Source organism: Alligator sinensis, unplaced genomic scaffold, assembly GCF_000455745.1.
Source record: "Alligator sinensis unplaced genomic scaffold, ASM45574v1 scaffold926_1, whole genome shotgun sequence".
In the NCBI taxonomy this organism is placed as follows: Eukaryota; Metazoa; Chordata; order Crocodylia; family Alligatoridae; genus Alligator; species Alligator sinensis.
Window position 1 is genome coordinate 313,718 of NW_005842679.1, and position 25,015 is coordinate 338,732.

Sequence of the window (25,015 nt, forward strand, 5' to 3'; positions counted from 1 at the left end):
GTGTGGCGCCCAGGAAGTTTGGGGCCAGGGGGTTAATTTTGAGGCATGCCTCCCATAAAGATTGACCACCAATGACTTAATGTACTTTAAATTTAGATATTCCTAAAGCAGGGGTAAGCAACCTTGAAGGAGCTTCAAGCCAAAATAAGGCAGGCTGGTCCAAAGGTGAACCACTGCTTGTGTCCCAGCTGCCATTCCAGCCCCCCGGCTGTAGCTTCTGCCTCCTACCCCTTGCCACTGATTCCTGTCACCCCTTCGTACCATAAATGGCACATTCAGCAGCAAGAAGTGGCAGGTGCAGTAAAGAGGTGCACGAGAGAGAGAGAGCAGGGAGGACCAGGATGGTAACATGGAGAAACTGGAATAAGGTGGCAAAGCGGGATACACAGGCAGAGGGGACCTGGGGGGGGTCCACCTGTAGATCAGTTCTGGGCTGGATACATTCACTTGGTGGATTGCCACCTGTAGATGTGTTCTGGGCTGGATACATTCACTTGGTGGATTGAATATGGCTTGTGGGCTGTAGGTTTCTTACCCCTCTTTCTTAAAGGATATGCTTAAACCTTAGAGACCTAAGTTAATGTTATTACCATTAGTTTCCATTTGGTATCAGAACTTACTGCATTTTTCAAAAACAAATAAACTGTTTTGACAGCTATGAGATGGGTAACTGTTTGGAAATTCTGACTTTGAATTGGGTGCTGTACTTCTGTCTCCTACTCTGGTTGCTTTTGGTAGGTTAATTATTTGCTGATTTAGTTATTGTTACCCCACTTGCCATATCTAGCCATATCTCTTTTCTAGGCTTGTGTTGGACAAGACAACTCCCTTGCCTCAGAGACAGAAATATACTCTAAAAACAAAAATATGTCTTTTGGGCTTACCTGCAGCAACATGTGTTACCCTACAGTCACTCTCTTATCTGAAAGCTTGCTAACTGTGACTGTTACCTTGTCTGTTTGGCCAGACTGTTGTGTCTAGCAACATTCTCAGAAATACAGCTCTGACAATTTAACTTCAGTCCACTTCTTTGACCATTTAGAGTTGGGCACCAACGTACAGAAGATACGGATTATTTGTTCATAATTCCATATTACAAATGTTTTCTTCTTAGCCTACAAATTAGTTTGAGATGTTTGCATGGGGACAAAAGTGTACTAATAAACAAGTACAGTAGAACACGGGTTCTTTGTAGGGTTTAATCCCATCGTCCCTTGTGAAGATGAGGTTTTGTGATTTTTCCTGGATATAGATAACTGCAACAAGCAGCTTCGCAGCATCACTGAAGTGTTCCAGCTGACTGCTGCTGCTCTTTATTTCAAAGGGTGCTACTTCTCTGTTCAGCCATGCTATACTAGCTGTGCTGCAGTTGAGTGGAGAAGCAGTACCTTTTAAAGTAAAAGCCACAGCAGTCAACTTTGTGGCTCATACTTCCCTCAGCATCTTGCTGTGAGTTAAGTGGATTGCAGACCAGCTTGAATGACCCAGGTTCTGTACAGATACTGTAGTGAGGTATTGCACAGGATCTGTCTGCAGTTTCATGCAGTTAAAGCTGAAGAGTTGGTAGAGAGGTTCTTTAACATTTGGTAGAGATACTAAAAAATACAAGTGATTGTAAACAGGTAATTAGATACAAAAGCAATAGAGGTATAATAGCTGTAAGAAACAGAGCCAGCATGAAAGTCTGGAAGAGTAGTAATTGAGTACCCCTTGCTATTGTATAACCATTATGCCCTCCATATCTAGATGTGTAATGTAATTTTTCCTTCTATGCAATATTATATTTGGACTAATTCAACCTTTATAGTTATTTTTATTACACATGCAGTTCTGAATTTTTTAGAGTTTTTCCCCTTATTCTTTAATTATTTAAAGTTTTGACTATTTAATATAAATTAAAGAGGATAAAAAGCCCTTAATGCTCCAAACCGGTTAAACAGTACTGTTTCCAGTAAAGTGACACAAATTCCAAATTCATCTTCATCAAAGCTGCCTTTATACATAGACCTCTCTGCAGCACCTTTTGACAGGCCTAAGGCAGACTTATGCTTTAAGGCTGCAACATGCATTGTCAAAGCAGGGTTGTGAAGATCAGGGTTGTGATAAATGTGTCAATATTAACTTCTAGCAGTTCTAAAACAGATGTGGTTGATGAGCTAAGCACAGCATATGTAAATTTATTATAAGCTATATTACAACAGTGTCTAAGGAACACTAATCTTTATTGTTGTATCATTTTGCTAAGCACTAACAAATGTATAGTAAGATACAATTTCTGCCTATAAAGCCTTTCTCCATCTGGAAAAACATGTATAAAAAGTAGAGTATCCTAAGGAAAATGGAGCTGTAATGGTATCAAGGTCTGCAAAAAGTTTTCTATAAAAGGTGAATGTTGCCCATTCATATTTTAAATTTGAATCAATAATCAACCATTGATTCAATAATATTATGGTTTTTTGGATCCATTTATATTTGGAATGGGAGACTTCTTTTTGTTATTATTGTTAAACCTGCAACTCTTCCAAATGCAAACTATGAAAGAAAGCAAGACGTGGCATGGTACGATTAAAATCTGAGCTTATCAATAGCAACTTCTTGATGGTTTATAATTTGCTTGTACATACATATGTTATTGTACATAGGTTATGAACAGTCCATGTCTTTGTTGGCTACCAGGTTGTCTAGAATTGTCATGTAGCATTACAACATACGGGGATCCACAGTCTGGTACAGCATGTTTTTTCTCTTTTCTCTTACCTAACCGAAAGGCCTGGCATTGCTGTAGTGATCCCTTTCCAGAAATGTTTAGTTAGAGTTGCATCTCAGGCTAGCTCAGAGGGCTTTTCATGATGACTGATTGTAAGAGGGCTCCACATCATTTAAATAAAGTGGAGAATGGAGTAAGGGGTAATGTAAGTGAATGATTGATTGATTGATTGTTTTTGCCGTTTACATATTATATATAAAAAGTCTGCAAAATACCTACGTAAGAATTAATAAAAATTGCATAATAGGGACAGGGTCTTTCATTGTATTTTCAAATTAGATGGGTTTAGTATTTTATACAGTTGACAGGGCATGCTATTATACTGGGAATATCTTTTGAAGAATAGTAGAAATTAGATTGTTTTACCTTTTTTCCTTAATGACTAAAATGTACTTGCAGTTTTTAGTTTTTTCTTGTTATTCTCAAAGTAGCTTTGTTCTTTGTAAACTTTTCCTTGCATGTAATTTCACCTTGCAACATGATCATTCTTTAGACATACAGATGAAGTGCTTCAGGCCAGGTCCTATTCCACCTGCTGGGTGTCTAAGTGAACTGAGGTGCCTAAGTGTGATTCTAGGCCACTGTTCACAAAGTCCCTTGAAAATCCATTAATATGTCTCTACTTTGCCCTGTCCATTCACAGCATCTGATGAAGTGAATTTGGGTTCATGAGAATGTGTGCTGTGTCTGTCTAGCTATATACACATGTACATATAAGTGGAATAGAATCTGGCCCATAGGGTGTGGACAAATGAGAACATTAGGAGCCCTTTCAAAAAGGGAGTGGTTCAAAAAGTCAGCAGCTGGTATATTCTACTTCTTATGTGTGAACAAGCTGCACCAACTTTAACACTCCTTCCAGGATTGAAGTTGAAACAGTTTTGCTACCTTTGAATCATTCATATCACACCGTTAAGAATACTCTGGGTATTGTGCAGTATTGTCTTGTACCACTAGGTGGAAGATGATGACTGTTGGCTAGCAGTTTCTCAGCACAGCAGAATCCAGAGGAAGACAGCTTTTGGATAATTTGCATTATTAACGATGCTAAAACAGGCTTGCCTAATTTTAGGATTTGTTTTTAGATAGTTATGAAAGGCAGTTCAAAATTTTAATTTTTCCCCGTCACCCAGTACTAGGGTGATAGTATTCTTATGACTTTTGACCTTTAACATAAGCTGTTCAGTTGCTCAGCTTTCACTCTTGACTCTTATGAACTCACTATTTCAGTATGCCTACACAGTACCCATGTTTCCAGTGTAGAAGCAAGCTGTCAGTAACTTGTTACTGTTAGAACTCCCAGGCTTTTATATATCATAAAGAAGCAAAGGGGATTATTTGACCTCAGTATTCTTTCCTGCCCAGAGCAGGGGGGCTGGACCTGATAATCTCATGAGGTTCCTTCCAGCCCTGAAACTTCTGTGAATCTTGTGTGAGGTCTGATCTTGTACACTTACTCCTGAGCATAATCCTATTAATCACCTATTGCTGCATGATGTAGCAGGAGTTGAACTTCTGTGAATCCTGTGTGAGGTCTGATCTTGACACTTACTCCTGAGCATAATCCTATTAATCACCTATCGCTGCATGATGTAGCCGAAGTTGAAAAGACTTGCCCTTAGTATAGCTTATTGCTTCTTTGGTGTCCTCTATCATTTTGAAGCTCAGAAATGAAGCGACTTGACATATGCTGCATAGTGAAAATGTTGCTCCTGTGGGGTGAGGAGTACCATCATGTCCCAATGGAGCAATTAGACACTTCACACCTCAAAGATAGAGCCTCAAAGTAGCAATTGACATGAGAATTCAGTTCTAATGCCATTTTGTCATTCTTTTCAGTCCCCACCACGTCTTGTCTTCCTTGGACTGTGTTCTTATCAACTGTTGATCCTTTGCATCATGGTTTATACACAAGAGGTCTAAGTGACCATCACACCAAGACCTTCAGCTTTTCCAATTAGGCAAGAGTATAGAAGAATGGAGGCTGCCCTTGATCTACCATCCCCTCATTTAGATCATTGAGACAGTCCAGAGTGAGTCCAGATATTCAATGTCTCAATAGTGGTAGCTTCTGCTGGAGAGGACAGATTAGAGCTGCCTCAGAGATGGCACGTTTCTGTCCGGGTGATATCCCTTAGCTTTTCTCCAACCAAGGAGTATCCACAAGATGGTGGGAGCTAGGATTTTGAGGTTTGGACCATGTGTACCATGCATTAAATGTTAACAGTAATCCTCTCAAAAGCATAACCTTGGATTTTCAAATTGTTTGAGTGATTTAGGAGTATATGGCTTTAGTGAAAGCAGACACCTATGTCAAGTCAGTTTGGTGTCTTGAGAATCCTACCCAAGCTGTCAAAACTGCCTTGAAGCTCATGCTGCCCAGACCTATTGTAAGGCTGTCTTGGAACTGATGTGAGAGGCTTAATTTTTTTCCCCTTATTATATTAATGATAATCTGCTTTTTAGTTTAACCCAGCCATTTTTCAGCATTTTTATTGATTGAACCATTGTTTTTAATGTTAAATCCTTGTCCTGCTGCTTACCAAACTTATCTTTGATGGCTGTCATCTTGAGCCCTTAATAAAATGAAATTTTAAAAATACTTTAAGAGCCTGCACCATCTTTCAGCCTAGGTCATCTTACTCTTAAAGAGAGACATGTTCTCAATGTTTATAAGTTGTGTGTTCCAATAAACTCTGACCGCTGTAGCGAGGATCAGGTTTCTACCCCCATGCTACCATCTGTCATTGCTGCATTTTTCCGGCTGCTCTCCAATACATTGTGGCTCTGCCTTATTCAGGCCACTTATGCCATTGCTTCATATTCACTCTCCTTTTTTGGCTTCTGTGTGGGAATTCTTTTTTTAATTAGAACTTCTGTTGGAGTGGTAATTGTAACAGGATGGAGGAGCCCCAGGCGCAGCCGTGACATCCTCTGGTGGCCTTGCCTTCTCTGATCTGGCTACCTGGGTCTCCTTTTTTCCTCACCTGCCACACCTTGATGTAATGAGTTGATTGGTGAAAAGGGAGGCTGTCCTTGGGTCTCAGATTGAGCCCTTGTCTGTCTTTCAACCAACAGATCCCTCTCAGACCCCACTGGTCCCAGTCCTGCTCCTCCCAGGCTAAGTGAACTCTCTTGATCTGCCCATGCCTCCTGGGCACTTGTCACCTTAAGGGCTGTTTGTGACCTCCAGCTGTCCCCACAATCATTCCCATTCCTTGCCAAGGTTGTTGGTCAATCACTCTCATCAAGCCTCCTTAGGCCTCTCCGCCCTTGTTGGGGCCTCAGCCTTCCCAGCCTCCACCCCTTTCTTCTAGCTGGGCCCTTTAGCCCAGGCCCACTGCGCTGGACCTGACTTCTGGGCTCCACCCCCCTGTCTTGCCTTCTTGTGCCCTGGACCCCATGATCCTGGTGTCTGCACTTCTCATGCCCTGGACCCCCTCGCCCTGTCTGGCTTCTGCCCATGCTAGGCTTCAGCCTCTCTAAGCTTCTGCCATCCTTTAGCTTAAGCCTGCTCTGTGTCCTGAGTCCAGGTTCCTGGCGGAACTCAAAACACTGGTGTGTCCCTGGGCCCCCATTGTGGGCTGACTGCAATGTACCCCTCAGGCACCCAACTGTGGCCTCCTTATCTCCCTTTGTAGCCACTCCTGGACCACCAGTATAACCATAAACCAAAATACAAGCCCTCAGGCTGTAACTCAGCTATTCCCATACTGAGTACAGATGTAAACCACAGCTCACTGCCTGTACCACACAAACAGGGTCATACTTCCCTGCCAGTTTAAGCACCTTGCTTGCAGTCCCAGAGCAGCTCAGGTAGCAGGTTAATGTCTCCCCTGCACCCATCTTGCTGTAGAACTGTTTTCCTTACTACCTAAAACAGGGGTGGGCAAAATGTGGCCCGCAGGCCAGATGTGGCCCACCAGGCCATTCTATCCGGCCCGCCAGGCCCCTAAAAAATTTAGAAAATTAATATTTATCTGCCCTGGCTGCCTGTCATGCGGCCCTCGATGGCTTGCCAAAACTCAGTAAGCAGCCCTCCTCCCAAAATAATTGTCTGCCTCTGGCCTAAACCCTTGCCTCGGCTCAGGCACTAGCTTTATGTGCCCCTTCCAGTCCGGTGGCTCTCCTCCTAGACATGGGGTGGGATTTCCTGTTAGAGCCAGGCAACTAACTTCCAGGGCAGCTTACAACTGCTACTCCTGCTGCCTTAGCAGGGCTCTGCCTTACTGTCCTACTGCTCGACTAGTAGCCCAGCAACAGGTACTCTTAGTCTATGAATAGGGACCCACCAAAATCGCAGTTTTGCGATTTTAACGACAACCACAAAATTGGTAGGCTTCCTGTGAAAAAGCCCAGTCCTCAAAAAAAAAAAAAAAAAGGCAGGGACTGCCAGAAAGCAAAAAACGGACATCATGCAGGAGGGAAAAAAAAGGGGAGGGGGAGGGCAGGAAGCTGCAAACAGGAAAAAAAACCAAAACCAAGAAGCCATGGTGTACTGGAGCATGGGGGAGGAGGGAACATTTTTGTGGCAGAGCACAATGGGCCTTCCCACACCTCTGCCCTGGAAGTCCTGCCCCTCCCCAGAAGTTGTCGTCTGTCAATCTCTGGAGGGGGCAGAGCATCTGGGGCCCCTCTGCCAATCAGAGGTGTGGGGGGGCCTGCTGTGCTTAGACTGCAAAACTGGGGGTGGGGTGCAGGTTCCCCCATTTCGGTAGGCCCCTATCTATGACTCTGTAGCTCCCTACTCCCCTGCAACCAGTCCATAATATGCAGCACTTCCTGCCCACCTTGGGATATCCCTGCTACTGCCTCTGCCTTCAAGTAACAGGAGTCTCTGGCTCCCTGTTGCAATAAAATTCTCCTGGACTTTAGATGTAAAGAAGACTGGAACCACAGTTGTGTGCATCGTGTATGTAATTCCTTTCAAAATTCTTCTTACACTTCCATTGCATCAAATGTAATTGTATTTTCATAGACTTTAAAGCCTCAAAACCCTTTCTGGCCATTCACCACCGTTTCCAAATGACCTTGTTTGGACTGAATGACTCTGCCACGCTTTAACTGTCTTCAGGCCTATAGTCCATTCCGAAATGAGTAAAATAAATATTGGCCCTATTCAGCTGTTTCCTTTTCCATCCCATGTAAGGCGAAATCCACTGATACGTTACACTTGAAAGCTGAGAAAATTTACTGCCACTTCACCCAGCACAATTGTAGCTTATATGTTCATGGCAGGGAGAGGAAAGAATGTGATTTTGCAAGGGACAGGAAGCCTTAAAGTATGACATGAGGAGCTATTGATAATGTTCTGTATATGATGGTAATCATTTAAGCAGGGCTGGCTGGAGGATGTTTGTTTGTTTGTTTGTTGGTTTATCTGTCTATCATGAGAGTGAGGCATTACAATAGGACAGACTTTTTTTCTTCAAGAGCTTCCCATTTTCTAACCTAATCCACATTGATTATTTTAAAATTATTTCAAAGCACTTGCTTGGAGGTGTTAACCATGTCAGGGCTTGTGTTATGTACTCTGCAAACACACCAGCGAGGACTTCTGTCCTAAAGAGCATGAAACCTCTGCAGTATGCCTACCTTGCTTCTGCAGTATTATTAGGGAAACAAGTTCCTGGGCATGTCCCAGCCACCTGCTCCTGACAGACCCAAAAGTGCAGTGGTGAAGCTACTCTGGGGCGTTACATAGTGGCTACTCTCAGGCACACCAGAGACAAAGGTGTCAGGAGCAACTATGAAGGGGCACCACAGAGCAGCTCCACTGTTTCATTCCCATATTTAATGGGAGTAGGTAAGTAGGATATGCTTGGAACCATCCCTCCTCAAGTGTGCTGTGGAGGTGTAGTCTTACCCTAAAAGGTAAGGCAGTTTTTATAGAGAAAGGCATTGGCAGCTAATCTGTGAGAGCATTACCATGTATGTAGGAATTGTAAAAATATAATTATATAGAAAGAGTCTCTTTAGAAAGATACAGTGTAAAAGAACCAAAGTTAAATCTCCTAATTGCTAGTATGCCTGAAACTTTTAAAATGGCTTTAGACTCTCTCCAAGCCAAAAGAGACATTGAGCAAATATATTGACACTAATGATAAGGTGGAACCAATAAGAAAAAGAAAAAAACTAAAGGTTCCAGGTGAATTTTTCCCAGTTTTAATAAAGTACAGTACAGAATAGATTTAACCAACTCTTTGAAAGTTTGCTGTCTGGACAAAATGGGAACAATTAGGGTTCTGATTTCTGACCTCAGTTACATCCCTGTATGTTAGGAATAATTCCCTTTCTGAATCATTTAACTGCTTTAAATTTTGTGAAGATGAGATCAGAATGCACATGATTCCTCGACTGTGGTCTTTGTCCAATGTTGCCCGATATTGGAGAACAATAGGGTTGGGCTGTATGGCTGCTCCCTTAAATTTATATTCCTAAAATGTTAAACAATTTTCCCTCATTCAGCTAAAGATCACACCACTGTGCTCGATTCCCTCTCCCATTGATTTTTAAATCTGGGGTGTCCAGCTTGTCATTTGATCCCCATGGACTGGATCTTGCCTACAGGGATTCTTACAGGATGGACAACATACCTCCAGCAGCATCGCGGCAGCTTGTTGTTAAGGCTGCTGGAGCTACTGCACTGGTGTGGCTCCAAAACCCATGGTGTGAAGCCACTATTGCTTGCCCTCTCTTTTCTCTTGCAGCTGACTTGATCTCCAGTGGCAACTCAAGCCCCTGACTTTGGCAGGCAAGGGAGGTGGGGGAGTGGCGGTGTTGTGTGTGGCGGTCCAGTAGGGGGCGCTCCTGCGTTGAGCCACCCACCTCCCTGTGCCCGACCACCTTCCAGGCTCCGAGTGCCTCCCTGGGGGTGCCTCACGTCTGGGCGACCCCCTTCCTGGAGCACACCCGCTAGCCTGGGGGTTCCACTGCCACCACCCAGGGCTGGGCTTGATTCTGGCTCTGCGCATCCTGGGAAACACAGGCCTAGTAGCCCTCGAGGGTACTTGATTCACTTCAAGAAGTTGGAATGCTTCCCTCAGTCAGAAGCACAAGTAGTGGTCTCCCTTAGTCAGCTGAACCAAGGGGACCCCCAGGCATAATCTAGACCCACTCCCAATAAGTCTCCCACGCTAGGTACAAAGGAGAACTTTATTGGTTACAAGGAGTAGGGTTGGACTAGGGTAGAGCAATATCAGAGAAATCCCATAGAGCAAACTCCTCTGGCTGGGTAGCCTTTGATTATGCATCTGAGTTACTGCAAGCTAAATAACTAGTTAGATCTCAGGTAGTTTACTCCCAAGTATCATCCAGAGGCAGGTGGAGATTCCCTCTGGAGGCAGGCAGTTCCTTGATCATGAGTTTTGAGAGAGAGCAAGTTTCAGATGGTTCAGCTCCTCTCTCTCTCTGAGTCTTCCTTGTGGCTGCTGCACCCTCCTGGGCAGTCCTTAACTATATAGCCCTTGTGACCTTATTTACCTGGTCCAATGGAGGCCAGCACCTGTTGGCTGTCAGCCAACCAATTTGAAATACATCACTAGTTGCCGTGCAGACTGGCAGTTCCTAGGCCACCAGGGACCAAGCCCCTCACCCAGGTATGTGATACCAGTCATGTAGGCAGAGGGAGCAGGTTTCCCGCCTCCCTCAGGAATATATCCAGCTCAGGTTACCTAAAGAGATAGGGTAAAGGTGTGTATTCTCTGCTGGGGCCATCTTAACCAAGTTGTCACAGAGCAGAGTTTTTGGGGAGAAACAGAGATAGCTTTCTGCCACAGTGTTCATCCCCTGGGTTCCAGACCTGCCCCAACACAGCAGCGCCAGTAGCTGTAACCAACCTTACAGGTTGCAATTTAACCACTGCCAGCTGGACAGCCCTGACTTAAATGACTAAGGGATTTCACATGTATTACATGTTAAATTGACAACAAAATGTAAATTGTGGGGGTATGGGCTTTTGAAACCATTAACCAAAGTATCCAAGTTGTCTAATACCAGCTGTTAATAATGAAGAGAATTGTATTTTGTTTCTGTTATTGGGAGAAACTCGTGTAAATCTTATAGGCACGATCTGTTTGAGTTTGGGCCTATTATGTAAAACTGCAATAACTGTTTTTTAAATTAAATTTATATATAACCTACATCTCTATATGAGCATTCAGAAAGGGGGGAGAAACTACAAAGAATGTATCTGGCTATTTTAAAGTGAATCTTGATTTGGGGAGTGGGCATTTGTGGGTTTAACAAAATGTAGAAATTACACAGTGAAGTGTTCTATTCTTTCCTGTAATTTGTCTGCCCCATTGTCTGCCGTGATTCCTCTGTCACTTGTGAAGACAGGGGAAGGGAAGGAATCCTGAGATGACAGTCTGGGAAACAGTCTGTAGACACTTTTATCTCATTGTGTGTCTTATTAAACTTCCTCCGTAATGGTGGTATGTTCCATAAATTACCTAGCAGAATTTTCTATTTGTGATCTTAAATTACACACGTAGATTGGTTTTTTTACTCTCACATTCAATCTGATGTCAAAACAAAATTATATGCTTGGTAAAGGGCGGCTGAACCAAATAACCACTGCAGGCCCCTGGATAATAATAGGTTACTAAACCAGTACTACAGCAGTCTCTTCAGTCTGGTGCTTTATACAATTGTGCAAAGTTAGAGTGTTTCTCTTACCTTTTTATAAATGTTGCCTTTCCTGTTTCCTGATACTTATGGTATCTGTTACCTTTTTCAGAAATAAATACTAAATGTGCAGTGTGAAGTGTTCTGACTTGAACCAAGAGTGCTAGACTGCATTTATAAACAAAATTTTGCTTTGGTTTTTACCCAGGAATGTGTTTTACCTAGCTGGGTTTTTTTGGCATGTCAGCAAACTAAGTCCGTTTTTTCCAGAGAAAAATGTATATATCTTATAGAAAAGTATGACTTGTGCACATGGAAGTTGGAGCATAATTAAAAAAGCAGGAGGAGGGGGAGTAAAATGAACTCTTCTTCTCTCTCCCTTCCAAACTCCTAAAAATTTTTCATATTTCTAATACATTGTAATGGATAAAATCCTAGTACTACTGGGAAACAATGAACACTGTTCCATACCTTTTTTATTCCTGAAGCCAAAACAGACAGACAGCATGCACTTGCTCTGTACTCATTAATAGAGGCTACCATATGGGCCATGGGGGGAAAAAGTCTTGGAAGAAACTAAATGGAATTGATGTAGTGAATTAAATATGAGCCCCTCTTGTTTGAGGCTCATGTCATGTGTGCCATTGATTAAACTCCCTTTTGTGCTTCACTATTTTGGACTGTTTGTTTTCAGTTATACTTTTTGTACGTTCTAAAAGAAGCCTAATAGAGGGCTATTTTTTAAAAGCCGAGTGCTTTGTGGCCACAGCAGAGCCTAGCAGCTAGGCCTGCAGTGGTTTCTCCCCACCTCTGCCCCAAGACGGACACAGTTGCACAAGCACCCATGACACGAGTTTTGCCTGCCTGTGGCCAGAGGTGTAGGGCCCCAAAACCCAGAAGCCCATTGACAGCTGGCAGGCTTCATGGCCTCAGCAGGGGCTAGCAGGCCTGCAGCTTTCACCCTGCTGCAGCCTAACATAAACAGTGCCACCCATGTCATGAGTTTTGCTTGTCCGCAGCTTGAGGTGCAGTTTCCCTAAACCCCTGCACGTATCTCCTTGAAACTTGGCAGGCTTCGTGGCCTCAGCAGGGGCTAGCAGGCCTGCAGCTTTCACCCTGCTGCAGCCTAACATAAACAGTGCCACCCATGTCATGAGTTTTGCTTTCAAGATTTTGGGGTGCAGTTTCCCCAAACCCCCTGCACCTATCTTCTTGACACTTGGCACGCATCATGCCCCAAGAAGGGGCTACCATTTATATAAGTTTCATCCAAATCTGGCCAGAAATGACAAAGTTCTAGCCTGTTTTGACCGTCCCCATTATAGCCTATGGGCAAAATGTCAAAACAGCAAAATGTTTTGACAGAACGAAATGGAACAGCCGTTTTGACTTGAAACAAAAGTCGAAACAAAACACTGTTCTGTCGAAACGCTGGTCGAAACGGAACGCTTCCGTTTTGTACAGCCCTATTTTATAGTAACTTTGTAACTTGGCCCATGTATCTGCACGTTTAGCAGTATGTTTTTGCAGTGCTTCAAAGTGCCTGTGCGCCCTGTCTGTCCATGGCTCCAGTTATGCATGCAAAGTTCTCCTGAATGTTTAGCGTTACTGAGTTTGCCTTTACATTTTTCAAACAAGGTGTGGAGTAGCAGTTGCATGACAGTCTTCTTTACATAGGGACTCATACCTCAGTATTAAATGGCCATTTAAAAGTATAATTCTTAAATACTGGCTTTTTCATTATTCAAATTTAATCCCATAGAAGGGTGTCCATAGTCCAAGAATTTTTAGTTGATCTGGATAGGTTTTTTTGGTTACCTGAAGTTAATATAATTCTTAGCTTGGACTTTGGCTGGTATTTCTTGATAGCTGTTTTTAGGTTTTATTTCCTTTGTTCAGCAAAAAAATATTGCTGATATTATTGAGGGAGGGAAAAACAACTGTTGGTTACTTGGTTGCAGAAGATATGACTGCTTTTTTTAGGAAGCAGTTGTATTTCAGTGACGTGACATGGAAAAACTAAAGTCTTTTAATGCTTGTTTCAGTTTTGTAAGGCAGAAATAGAAATACCTCTGCTGGATTTCTCTTATTTCATCATTTCTTGTATGAATAGATTAAACTGTAAAAACAAAACTTTAACACATGGCTTGACTCATAGAATATAGTATGTTAAGATATTAAATGATAATAGGCAGGGTTTTCTTCATCATTTACTAATGCATACAAACAATACAAAGACTATTATTATTGTGTAGTAGGCTGCTGCTTGTTTAAACACCACTAATCTATGTCAAAATGGAAAGAAATGAATACTCCAGTAAAAAGGTAGCTGGATCATTCTCCTGTCTGGTTTGTTGTAAAAATACAAAATAATTATAAATTGTTATTTTCTAGATAAATGCAACAAAATAAGAGTTGTTCAATCAATATCATGCATATTACATTAGAATCCCTGTATTTTAAGAAAGAGCTTTTTTATATTTCTGTAGTGCATAACAGCCTAGAATTCAGTCTTAAAATGTATGTGCATTTGCTGATGTGGATGTCTTTACATTTGATTGCAACTAAGACACTGTTTTATTTTCTGGTCCTTCCAGGGGAACTGCATCAATCTAACTGAAGCCTTGACCCTCTATGAAGAACAACTTGGCAAGCTTTATTGTCCTGTGGAGTTCTCAAAGGAGGTTGTGTGTGTTCCCTCATACATGGAGTTGTATCCTTGAAAAATGTAAAAGATTGCTCCTGCTAGGTTCATAAACCAAATAAGCTTAGGTATTTTTCGGTGTTGAAGTAAACTGAATAGTAGGTTACTCCTGTGGTCGATAAGTTGGGTTTAATGCAGTAATTTAAACATGTGATTCGTTCACTATAAAATCAATATAAATTATGAAAATATAGAGGCATTTTTTTTTAAGGTGCCATGACCTCATAGCTCACATTGACATCCATGGGACACTTCTTTCCCAACTGGATCCCTTGTTCCTTCCAAAAATATTAATACAGCTGTTTATATACTGTAAAAAATAAGTTTAGACAGAATGATGATTGGGGATCCATCTATTCCCCAATTTATGGATGTATTTTAAAGGGACAGAAATGCTTGACTCAAACAAAATAAGATTTTTAATTTAATGCTAAATGTTACACATTTTAAGTAGTTATAGCACCATTAGCACAGTTGTATGCAAAATACTTCAAGAGAACTATGGCTGTATCAGTCTTTTGGAAGGTCCATTTAAGTGATAAATTCTGCTGTTTTGGGCTATGAAGCAGGCATAATTTGGCTGCCAATGCAGAAGCCTTTACACAAATAATACTTGTTTTAGTGCATTTTGCCTTCTTCACTGGTGATATGAAATGACTATGCTATATGTACAAGAATCCCAAGGCAGGAAACAAGTCACACTGACTTCAGACTGGCCCCTACCAAGCAAGGTGTGCTCAGCAAAATACTTATTTTGTTCTTTTTTTAATTTTGTCTTTGCTTTTTGGTGTATATGCAGGATACGTGGGATGTTAATTAGTAAGGTTTCCAAGTAGGAAGCTCACATCAGAAAGGGAAGGAGATTCCATCTGAGCTCTGTTTATAGATGACTGATCTTTTGACAACATTTTACAGTTGCATGACAAATTATTAACAGGGAAACCAGGGTGCTTTTTGTGTGCTGTATGGGTGGCCTCAAGACTTGATTCCATTTCTCCTTGAGTATTTTGAAATAGGTTGATACCTTCTCCTCCTGCTCAAACCTTTTGCTGTTATGGGTTGTTTTTTCTCTGTATGCATGCAGATACTCATCAGCTGACTATTCTGCCAGACTATCTCAATGCAGTCAAAATATTCACCTTTTTATTCTCTCCCCTGCTTGCTTCCACAATTTTTGCAAACCTATACAAACTAGAGAATGCTCATGCTGACTGTATTGTCAAAAGAGGACTTCTAAAATGTAGGCATTTGTTGATATAGACGCTAATAATTTATTTTATGGACAGTATGTCATTTCAATTCCTTGCAGAGACCTAGAACGATGACGTAGGCTGCCATCTAGAGCATGTGTGAAATCGATTTATAAACTTAAGTGCATACATCTATGTGAAACTACTTTCCATAGAGTAAACTCCAAATCCTGGAACTTGGTTTTGCTCTCTCTGTTACTGCAATCTTAAAACCTACAGAAGTCTTTATGTCCCCTTGCTGTGTCCTATTCCACAGAATTGAGTCTAATCTTACTTGTACTTCATGAATAACAGAAAATGGGAAATCTAGGCAGATCAGCCCTTTGTGCTGTTCAAAAGCTGAGTGGTTTCTTCAGATCCTCTGAGCAATTGGAGTTCATTGATTCTGTTATATTGGAGTCATTTTTCCTTCAGAGGGAAAAGAAGGATCTTCCCCTTTAGTGCAACATCCTGTTCAGCCTGATTGCAGTCCAATGTACAACATGGTTATGAGAGAACAAGGCAGATACTGTACAGTGGTAAGACTGACATCTTCAAAGATATTTAGAATCCTAATTTCTATATAGCACATACTTCCTGTTAGTTTCAACGGGAGTTAGATGCCACAATACCTCTGTGGATCTGGACCAGGTCTGAGTGTAAGAAAGAAATCCTACATTTTGGATTATGGCAGTGAGTGTAGGATTTTGCCCACCCTGTCTTTTTAAGATGCCGTAAACAGACTATTGGCAGACTTCTCACCAGTTTTAAAAGTGTTACTTTGTCAAAGTATGACCCACTTTGCTTTATTCCTTAACTGATTTATTCAGATGGGTGTTCTATACCGTTTGGAAGAAGAGAACTGAAATTTGAAGCTCAAGATTTCCTAAGTGTACATGCTGCATGGAGCATATAGGCTTGCCATGTGTTGCATATTGGCATCTTGAACCTTTAAATTATATGCTGTAGATGATTCTGAAACTTAGTCATGCTATTGATTGTGAATTCTTTAAATGTTTTTTATTATTATTTTAATTTAAAAGCAAATGGAAAATGTATATTTTGATGAGCTAGGGTGTTATTTTTGAAAGTCAACTTAAAGATGAGTTAGCAGCAAGTCTATAGCTGCTGAATGCACTGAACCTTTAGAATGTGATCCTTTTTATTTTTTGTAGATCTTCACAAACTGATTAAAAACAACATCTTTAGCATTTCATCCCTGAGGGTGGTCCATGTAGTTTTTGTTTGGTTTTATCTTTTTCCCCTCCAGATACTTACTTAGAAGCTACAATGCTTTTATTGGAGAGAGGGTTGCTGGTTATGTTTTTGTTTTTTAAGTGAACATCACAGTGCTTCCAATACAGTAATTCTGAAGGGCTTAGATCAAAATACCCTGTGTCCTTGGTTATAAAGGGAAGGAATGAAGTTTAGGTTTGTTTGTTTGCTCCTGCTGTAGTCCTTCCAGCAGCGGATTTGACCTGTTGCCACTTGAAATTATTTAGCTGCTGTCACATTTATTACTTGGATTTTAATGTAGGTTAACAATAGGTTATAGAAGCACTTTCAGCACCATCGATTTTGAAAATTAAAGCAGGTTTTCATTCTTGCCTTTATGTGAGAAGTGTAATGAGGGCTTTCCTTAGAAAGACTTTGTATATAGTTATGGGCTAATACTGTGTTAATAAAGACTGGAAAAATTATTTAGATCATTGTGTACACACACACACACACACACACACACACACACACACACACACACACACATTTCAATTCCTTGCAGAGGAATTGTGTGTGTACAATATAGGTGCACCATTTATATAGGTATACAATGATTTAAATAATGTTCTGTCTTGTTTTCCCTTTTGAAAACGAGACAGAACATTATTTAGATCATTGTATACCTATATAGATGGTGCCCCTATATTGTGTGTGAACACACATACACACACGTATAGTACAATGCACATATATATATTTGTGCATGTTTAGAAGCAAATATGTTTACTTCCCTACGATGAGCTCTGATCAAATGGCTGCATTAGTTCCCATTGACTCTAATTCAGAATTAGGACTGTACGTTGTATCTACCTGCAAGTCAGAATTCCAGCGGGAAGCAAGATCTCATTGCTTTTGTTTTGTTTAGAAATGTAAACATTTCTTCCTTCAGCTGTTTTCATGTTGTCAGAAAATTTATTTTTGTAAAAACTTGCTATTTACCAACTTCATAACATTGATCCTAGTTGATCTTTAAAAAGAGCCCAATACATAGGAGGTAAGAAGAATAACTCTTCTGTACATTTCCAAGAGAGAGAATAAAAAAATGCACTATCCTTCCCTGAATATTTCACGCTTTGGACCAAAATTATATTTTTATTTTTTTTAAACCGTTTTATCTCCATGTCCTGTATTTTGAGACAGTGGTGGGCTTTCCTTATATTAATAACAAGATTGTCCAAAAAAATCAGGTTTCAGATTCTTACCCTTAAATAAATGAGAAATATTTTTATTAAGTCATCTCTCAGACCCAAACAGAATTCCAAAATGGTGTTAGATGTTACTTGCAAAGTTTTACTTGCAAAAAATCTGCTTTTCTCTTTTACTTGGTGCATAATTATTTTTGTAATTATGATTACATTGCTAGAGACTACTTTTAATTTGGAGACCTAAATGGAATATTCCCCCTTTTTAATTTAACTGTTTCAAATAATTGCAGTCAATATATTTATTTTATATATACCTGGAACAAAATTAATCCATGACTAAGAGCCTGTGCAACCCTGACTTCTTTAAAAAATAGAGCAACTGTAACTCAGTGATGAAGTCAGTCCAGTCAAACGGAGCACAAGCCAAGGCTCTGATCCTGCAAAATGTATGTCTCCTTAACTTTACATGCATGAATAGTCCCATTGATTTAATTGTGATTACTCATGGAAATACTGTTAAGCTTGTATCTGTGCATGCATTTGCAAGATTGGTGCGCAAGGTGGCACATGGATATATATTTGGTGCCTGGATTTGCTGTGACATTCCAGTCCACAAAATGGACCAGAAATTTAACGTATTTGGTCTACAGCACCAACACTAGTGCTTTACTTTTCACGGATACACAAGGCTCCATGGATGAAAAATAAGAGCTGTTTGAGGGTGGAGGGATGTTTGTGAAGTCAGTCCCTGAAATGTTCAGTGAATGAGATCGCTCGTGGGTGGGTGAGTGGTAGGGAAGTAAAAGGGTCATTTAGAAAGCTGGTCAGTATGTACAGCTTCCTTCCAGTTTGGGGGGGAGCGGGGGGGTGGGGTTGTTTATTAATACATTTGATATAGTGAAGGGGGGGCGGTACCTATTTTGATTTGAAACCTTTTATGTAGTGTCTGTTTAAAATGATGTAGTTTAAAAAAAATTGGCGAACGCTGAACAAGGTAATTTTTTTTTCTTTTCTACTTGCTGAATAGAGGAAATGTGTAAGCACTGTCATTCTTTTTTTATTTGTTGCTGTAGTATAACTTTTTCTTTTTTTAAAACCTCACCATGTTTATGTTGTGAGAATTTCCAGATGAAACCTGCAGTAGCTGAATAAAACTTACATTTAAAGCCAGTTGGGATACAGACAGGTGCCTCACTGCACAGTATTCAAATAGATTTCTGAGAAATAGTTGACGTGGGTTTTTCTTATTCTTTGCACTAACTGCTGCTTCCACCTAAAAATGTGATAAAATACTTAAAAACCTGTTTCATAGTAATTTGACTGTGCAGAAAGAAGGCTGCTGGTTATGTATCTGCCACACTAATGCAGTGCACGTATTAAATTAAAGGTACGCTCTTATTTCTTGTGTGATTCAGTTGTTAAGACATTTGTGGATTTGATATTAAAACCATGCAATGATTTGAATAAGGTCTCGCTCTCTCTCTCTCTCTCTCTCTCTCTCTCACACACACTATCCTACTGAGAAATTAAAACAACCTTTTTTGCCTTTTATTATTGTTCAATAATTTTGAGATTTGTGATGGAGAAAGGTGACAGCAATTTTATATTTGATTACCTTCAAAATGCTACAGCCTTTGTAACAAATCAAAACACAACTAAGCAAGTGCTTTGGTGTCTCGAAAAACTCAGTAAAATAAAAGCCTCAGTCCAGTACTTCACACATCAGGGATGTTGTCTGCCTCTGCAACCATTGTGCTTTGAAAAGCCTCTTGGAATACTGTTGTCTTTATAGAATATTAGAAAAAGTTTTAATTCTGTACCAGTAAAAATGTTTGAACAATCTCTTTGTGCATACAAAGCAAGCCATGATGGAATTTTAAAGTCATACCCATCATGGATAATAATAACAGAACTGAGTATAAGCAGTTCTAGCACTTAACCATTGTCATATTTTTTTTTTAGTGTTTTGGCAGTTTCTAATTATAATAAATATTAACGCTTTGCTGTTTAACTTTTCTTCAGTTACTTATCAAAACTGACACTTTTGCTTCCTATTATTTCATTCCTTGTCTAAATATTGCCATAAATTGCACATTGGAGCATCCTGTGGAAAAAGGAAAAAAAAAGAACTGTTGGCTTTACTGATCCCTGCGTGTTCTGAATGCTGTTTTATAACCACCAGTTAGTTTATTTTTCTTGGGAACCAGAGTTTGTAGCCAACAAGTCCTTCATAGGGCATAGTTGTGACAATGCAGACAAAACTCAGAAGCTCCTCAGTGACTACAGAGTGCCATTTCCAAGAGAGACTTAGGTACTTAAGTACTTTAGAAAATGCCTTTTGAGAGAGTTTTCCCACCACCATAAGATTACCTCATGTCCTACAGTAAACTGCTGAGAGCCTCACACCAGCTGCAAAGTCGGTTTTCCAACTATATCTCAAGACTACTTCCAGGATGCATTTTCTGTCTCTCGTGGAACTTCTCCAAACCATCTCTCCTTATTTTAATGATATCACTTGATATGTCATTGGGCAGGATCAGAAGAGGAGAAAGAAAAGGCAAAAAAAAATAATGACACTGGAATTCAAAGAGAAATTGGTTTATTAATAGGCTCTTTCTACCATTCCTACTAGTGATTCTAGATATAAGACTTTCTCTAATGAAGGACTCAGTTGTCTAAAAGTTAAGTTTTCTAGCACTCCTAGACCTCTGGCCCATGAGGTTAACTAAAAAGGCTTGAGTGAAGCATTTAGATTCCTTTTATAGAAATGTATTGAAAGAGCTGAGTGCCTTGGAAGGAACTCTCTGAGGTTTAAGCATTTTGCTTGGGCCTGCAGGTATATACTCCACAACCTGGAGTTCTGTCATGAGTATAGATGAGTACAGTTTAGCAGGGTTTTTTCACATGCTGTGAAGAGCAGATTCTGTCTGTGTTCAGTAGTTTTGTTGATCTGACCCATAGGTATAACTTATGTGCACAGTTGAATAATATTTTCTAGTAATATATTTTAGACAAAAGTTCCAGATCTACATGGTAGACTTGAGAATCCTGACATGAAATTATTTTTTTGTAGTTCATCTAAGCTAAAGAAAGTACATATCAACTTAGCAAAACCTCAAATTTTACATGTTATATTGACAATAATCCTATTTATGAGCACTGTGACTCCCAGAGAACTTCATCAGAGGAGATTTCGACAGAGATCTGTTGCACTGTGATGGTTTTGCTTTTAAGCTGTCTCTTAGTTGTATCATACTTGATATTCCTTTTACTTGATATACCTTTATTCAAGCATACCACTACCTCCAAAGAGTCCCGAGTGATACAGGCACAGCAGTTCCTCTATTTTAAAAATGGAGTGTCCATTCATAGTTTGTGCCTTAAAATTAATATGGTTCAACATCATCTTTCTAGAAAAGTTAGTAAATGCGCAAACACCAGGACTGGAGAAATTGGAAAATATGATCAATCTGAGTGAGTATGTAAAGAGGAACTATGTAAGGTGTCTAATTTACTTTAAGGGACAATCCTGCACTGGAAAATGAAGACAGATTAGAGTTGAAGAGACTTAACTGCCATTAATGTGGTTCAAATGTTGAATGCTCTTGGAAATCCAAACCATAAAGAACCCCAAGTGAATGAAGATGCTGTCAGGTTTGATTCAGAAAAACATTCAAAGGTTTAAATTCGCAGGTAAAATGCCTCCAGGTTTATCTGAGCATCTTTATTCTGAAGGCTGTCCTGGAGATATCATGGGAGCTCTAGTCTCCTCCTGAGATTTATAGAACTTTCTAATTTCGGGGAGACTGAGAAATGCAGTCAAGATAAGTTTCCTTATGGTGTGTTTTGGTGCTTCCATTTTCTGGTCAAGTCTCAAAATAGAAAATGCAAAGGTGCACAGGAATTGAATAAACCTCAACTCTTCAAAGTCAAAAAATCTTTCAAGTATATATCAAAGCCTTTGTTCAATCCTCCTAGGGAGAGAGGAATCTGAAAAAGGGTTAAGGCTTGAATTTCATTTTCTGAATCCTGTGTAATAGCATTTATTACAGCATTTCTGGGCATTCACAATTTTCAAGTAACCAGAGTTTTGGAGGAGCTGCAGGACAGTTCACCCCAAGCCACAATGTTACTTCAGTTAGCTGGGATTTCAGTTTAGGGTTAAACCTAAATCCATGGTTTGAGGCCATGCATTTGTTCCAGATTTTGCCAGGTTTAACCTACTTGTTTTTAAAGAGAGAATTTCTATTATTTAAGAGTATATTCCCACTCTTCCTTCCCATTTCACTTTAGATAAATGGGCATTGTCTGTGGCTGGATTTTGAATAAAGTACATTTCATAATTAGTTTTTAAGACAGGGTTTTAGTTTTAAGGATTGCAAAGGCAAGACTGAGGTTTAAAGCAGTTGTGTACTTGCGTATTTTCCTACAGTTCAGAACATCTTGGCAATTGATGCTTTTAGTTACATTCACTCAAAAGACAACCCCTCATTTTATTGGAATAGTATACAATATGAGCAATGTGCTCTTAATTCCCTGTCTAGCTATTAAGTTGCTTGTAAAAGCAATGATATCAGTGTATAAGAAATAATCTGATGCTTTTATTTAAGGATCAGAGTACAATTATACTTGCATGGTGGGTTGTAGCTAGGAGGAGGGTGAGATTCAGTGGGGTTGGATTGAAGTATTCTATGATTAGTTCCTTAGTGTTAATGACTATCTTGTTGCAGGTTGTGCTTCTTACTACAAAGTTGGAAAAATCTTAAGATAAACTTGAGCTGTGCCTTTGAACCAGCTTTGTAGCAGCAGTTAACTGCAAATGCCATGGATGATTAGTGGTTACATTTCAACTCTAAACTCATTAAAATTATATTCTCTTGATTTGGGGAGGGTGATGAAAGCCAGCTGCATTCTGAAATACAAGGTTTAGAAGTGAAAGCACAAGCTTTCATTTTATCTCCAGTGAACCAGCAATGAAGTGTATCACTTTTATTTGAAAGTCAACCTAATTGTAAATCAAGGTTAGTAGTTACCCTTACCCACTGCATGTGGATAACTAATTAGTAGAAATGAGTCATGTGTAGTAGAGTAGCATCAACACTACATGAATTAAAATGGCTTTTAATTTCAACCTTTTAAATTGCATTTTATTGCAATAAGCTGCTATGTTCAATAGTTCTTAAATACTGTATTTACTTGTAAATAGAAGATGAAGTTTTTTGGTTTTTTTACCCCAATCATCAGGGGGAAAAAAGCCTCTCCTCATATTTGCATACAAGGAAGCCTCATTGAATATACTGTCCATCATTAAACTGCTGTCAAAAGCAGCATGTTCAGTGATGGCAAGTAACTATGAAATTGATTGAATACAGCCACCGAAAACACGGCTATAAAACATGTGGCCCGTACTGGGCAAACATTCTGTCAGTAACCTACCACAAGGATAGGTTATTCCTAGGGATGTAAATACTGTTTAAATAATTACCTGTTTAAACTGTAATGATACTAGTTAAATTGGTTAAAGCATGTTCCACACTGCCCAGTGTGTGTGGGCCAGGTCCCCTATGCCCCTCCCCAATCCCTTGAAGAATTTCCCACAAAGTGGTGCCGGGCACCCCCTGGCTCTCTCCTAGGATAGTGCCCATAGAGTGTGGCTTCTTTTTGACTGCTACGTCTTTAACTTATGGCATGCTGCAGGGAGAGGAAGGTGGAGGCAGAGCCATATGCTCAACTAGTCCTACCACCCTCCCTCCCAAGTCAGCAGCATGCTGAGGGGGGAAGCAGAGATAGAGTCGCACGTTATCTGCCTTCTTAGGGCATCGCACTGCTTCCCTTTCCCACTGGACAGTGTCCAACGCTAAATGTTAACTGAAATGCATTAATGGTATAAATATACTTACCATTTAACTTTTCACATCCCTAGTTAATGCAGCCCATCTGAATAAGATATGTGGTAGTGCCCATTGAGCACAGTTCCCCCCAGCACCAACTCGTAAGTCATGGAGAGCCAGTACATCACATACATTTTGACTTCCTCTTCATTCCCATAGCTGAGCTGTGCCTTTCTTTCCCATGTCCAATGATCCATGTTTACTCACCAGCCTTAAATATCTGGAAGACATCACCAAATGGTACCCCAAACCATTCATCCAGAATCCTTCTGTCACCCCCCCTCTCTCAGCCTGTCACATGATTAGTGTAGACCTACCCTCCATGAGGTGGAGTTGGACCATTTTGCCCTGTGTCTCATCTGCATATGAATTTTTGGAGGATTCCAGGACTCGTGACAAGAACACCCAGTTCCAATTATGAATTGGGGCTAATTAGCACATGAATCCTGTAGTGGGTATTGAGTACACACATACCAAACAGTGCTGAGCTGTGAGGTTACCATGGCTTGAAATCTTGACTGGTAGGGCCCAGCCCAATGAACTACATGGTAAATCATGAGCCTTTTGGCTGTGGACTAATGCCTAGTTTGTAGAGCGGGTAGAGCATCGCAGTCCTAAACCTGGACAAGTCGTACGGCAGTGTCCCACCGGTTCCTGCTCCAGATGCTGGAGCAGATGGGAGCCCCCCTGACCTTTGTCAGGTGGATCAGGACCCTCTACACGGAAGTGAGCCATGAAGTGCAGATCAATCGTTTCCTGAGTGCCCAGATCGCGGTGGTGTAGGGGGTTCGGCAGGGCTGCCCGCTCTCCCCAATCCTGTTCATCTGCACCATCAAGCCCCTGGCTCAGCGCCTGAGGCAGGACCCAGGGATCCATGGAGTCCACATCCTGGGTAGCAGCAACCAAGCGGCCAAGGTCCAGGTCTACATGGATGATTTGAACATCCTGTGCCAGAACAAGTGGTTGGTAGAGCCCTGAGGTGTGCACAGAGGTATACGAGGTGGTGGTGGAGGCCAAGCTCAGAGTAAGCAAGAGCACCTGCCTGGCTGGGGGTGAGCTCAGAGACCTGGAGTCCCTGGGAGTTTCTGTCCCCCCACAAGGGAAGTCAGGAGACTTGGGATAGATTTCGACCCGGAGCTGAGCATCAGGACAGCATGTGAGAAGATGGAGGCAAAGGTAAAGCAGAGAGTGGGGCTGTGGCACATACACTCTCTTTCCATGGTGGGGGGCGCATTGCATTTGTAAAGGTGGTGGTGTTACCAATGCTTCTGTACACTCTACTAGTCTTCCCTTCATAGCATGAACTGAGCTAATGTAGCTGATGTTAACATAGAGTGTAATAATAGTGAAATGTAACCATGTTAGTTTTGTCT

The 25,015-nt window shown here is 40.7% G+C and overlaps 1 protein-coding gene across 3 annotated transcripts in view; it reads left to right on the plus strand.

The window, feature by feature from the left end:
• Positions 1-19,215, plus strand: part of SMS (spermine synthase) — a 90,701-nt gene extending 71,486 nt beyond the window's left edge. For all 3 annotated transcript variants that reach the window (XM_025215855.1, XM_025215854.1, XM_025215853.1), the window contains exons 10-11: positions 13,993-14,108; positions 16,159-19,215. In XM_025215855.1, the coding sequence (XP_025071640.1) occupies positions 13,993-14,108; positions 16,159-16,201 (159 nt within the window). In that variant the 3' untranslated portion in view covers positions 16,202-19,215. The remainder of the gene's footprint in view (positions 1-13,992; positions 14,109-16,158) is intronic.
• The last annotated feature ends 5,800 nt before the right edge of the window (positions 19,216-25,015 follow it).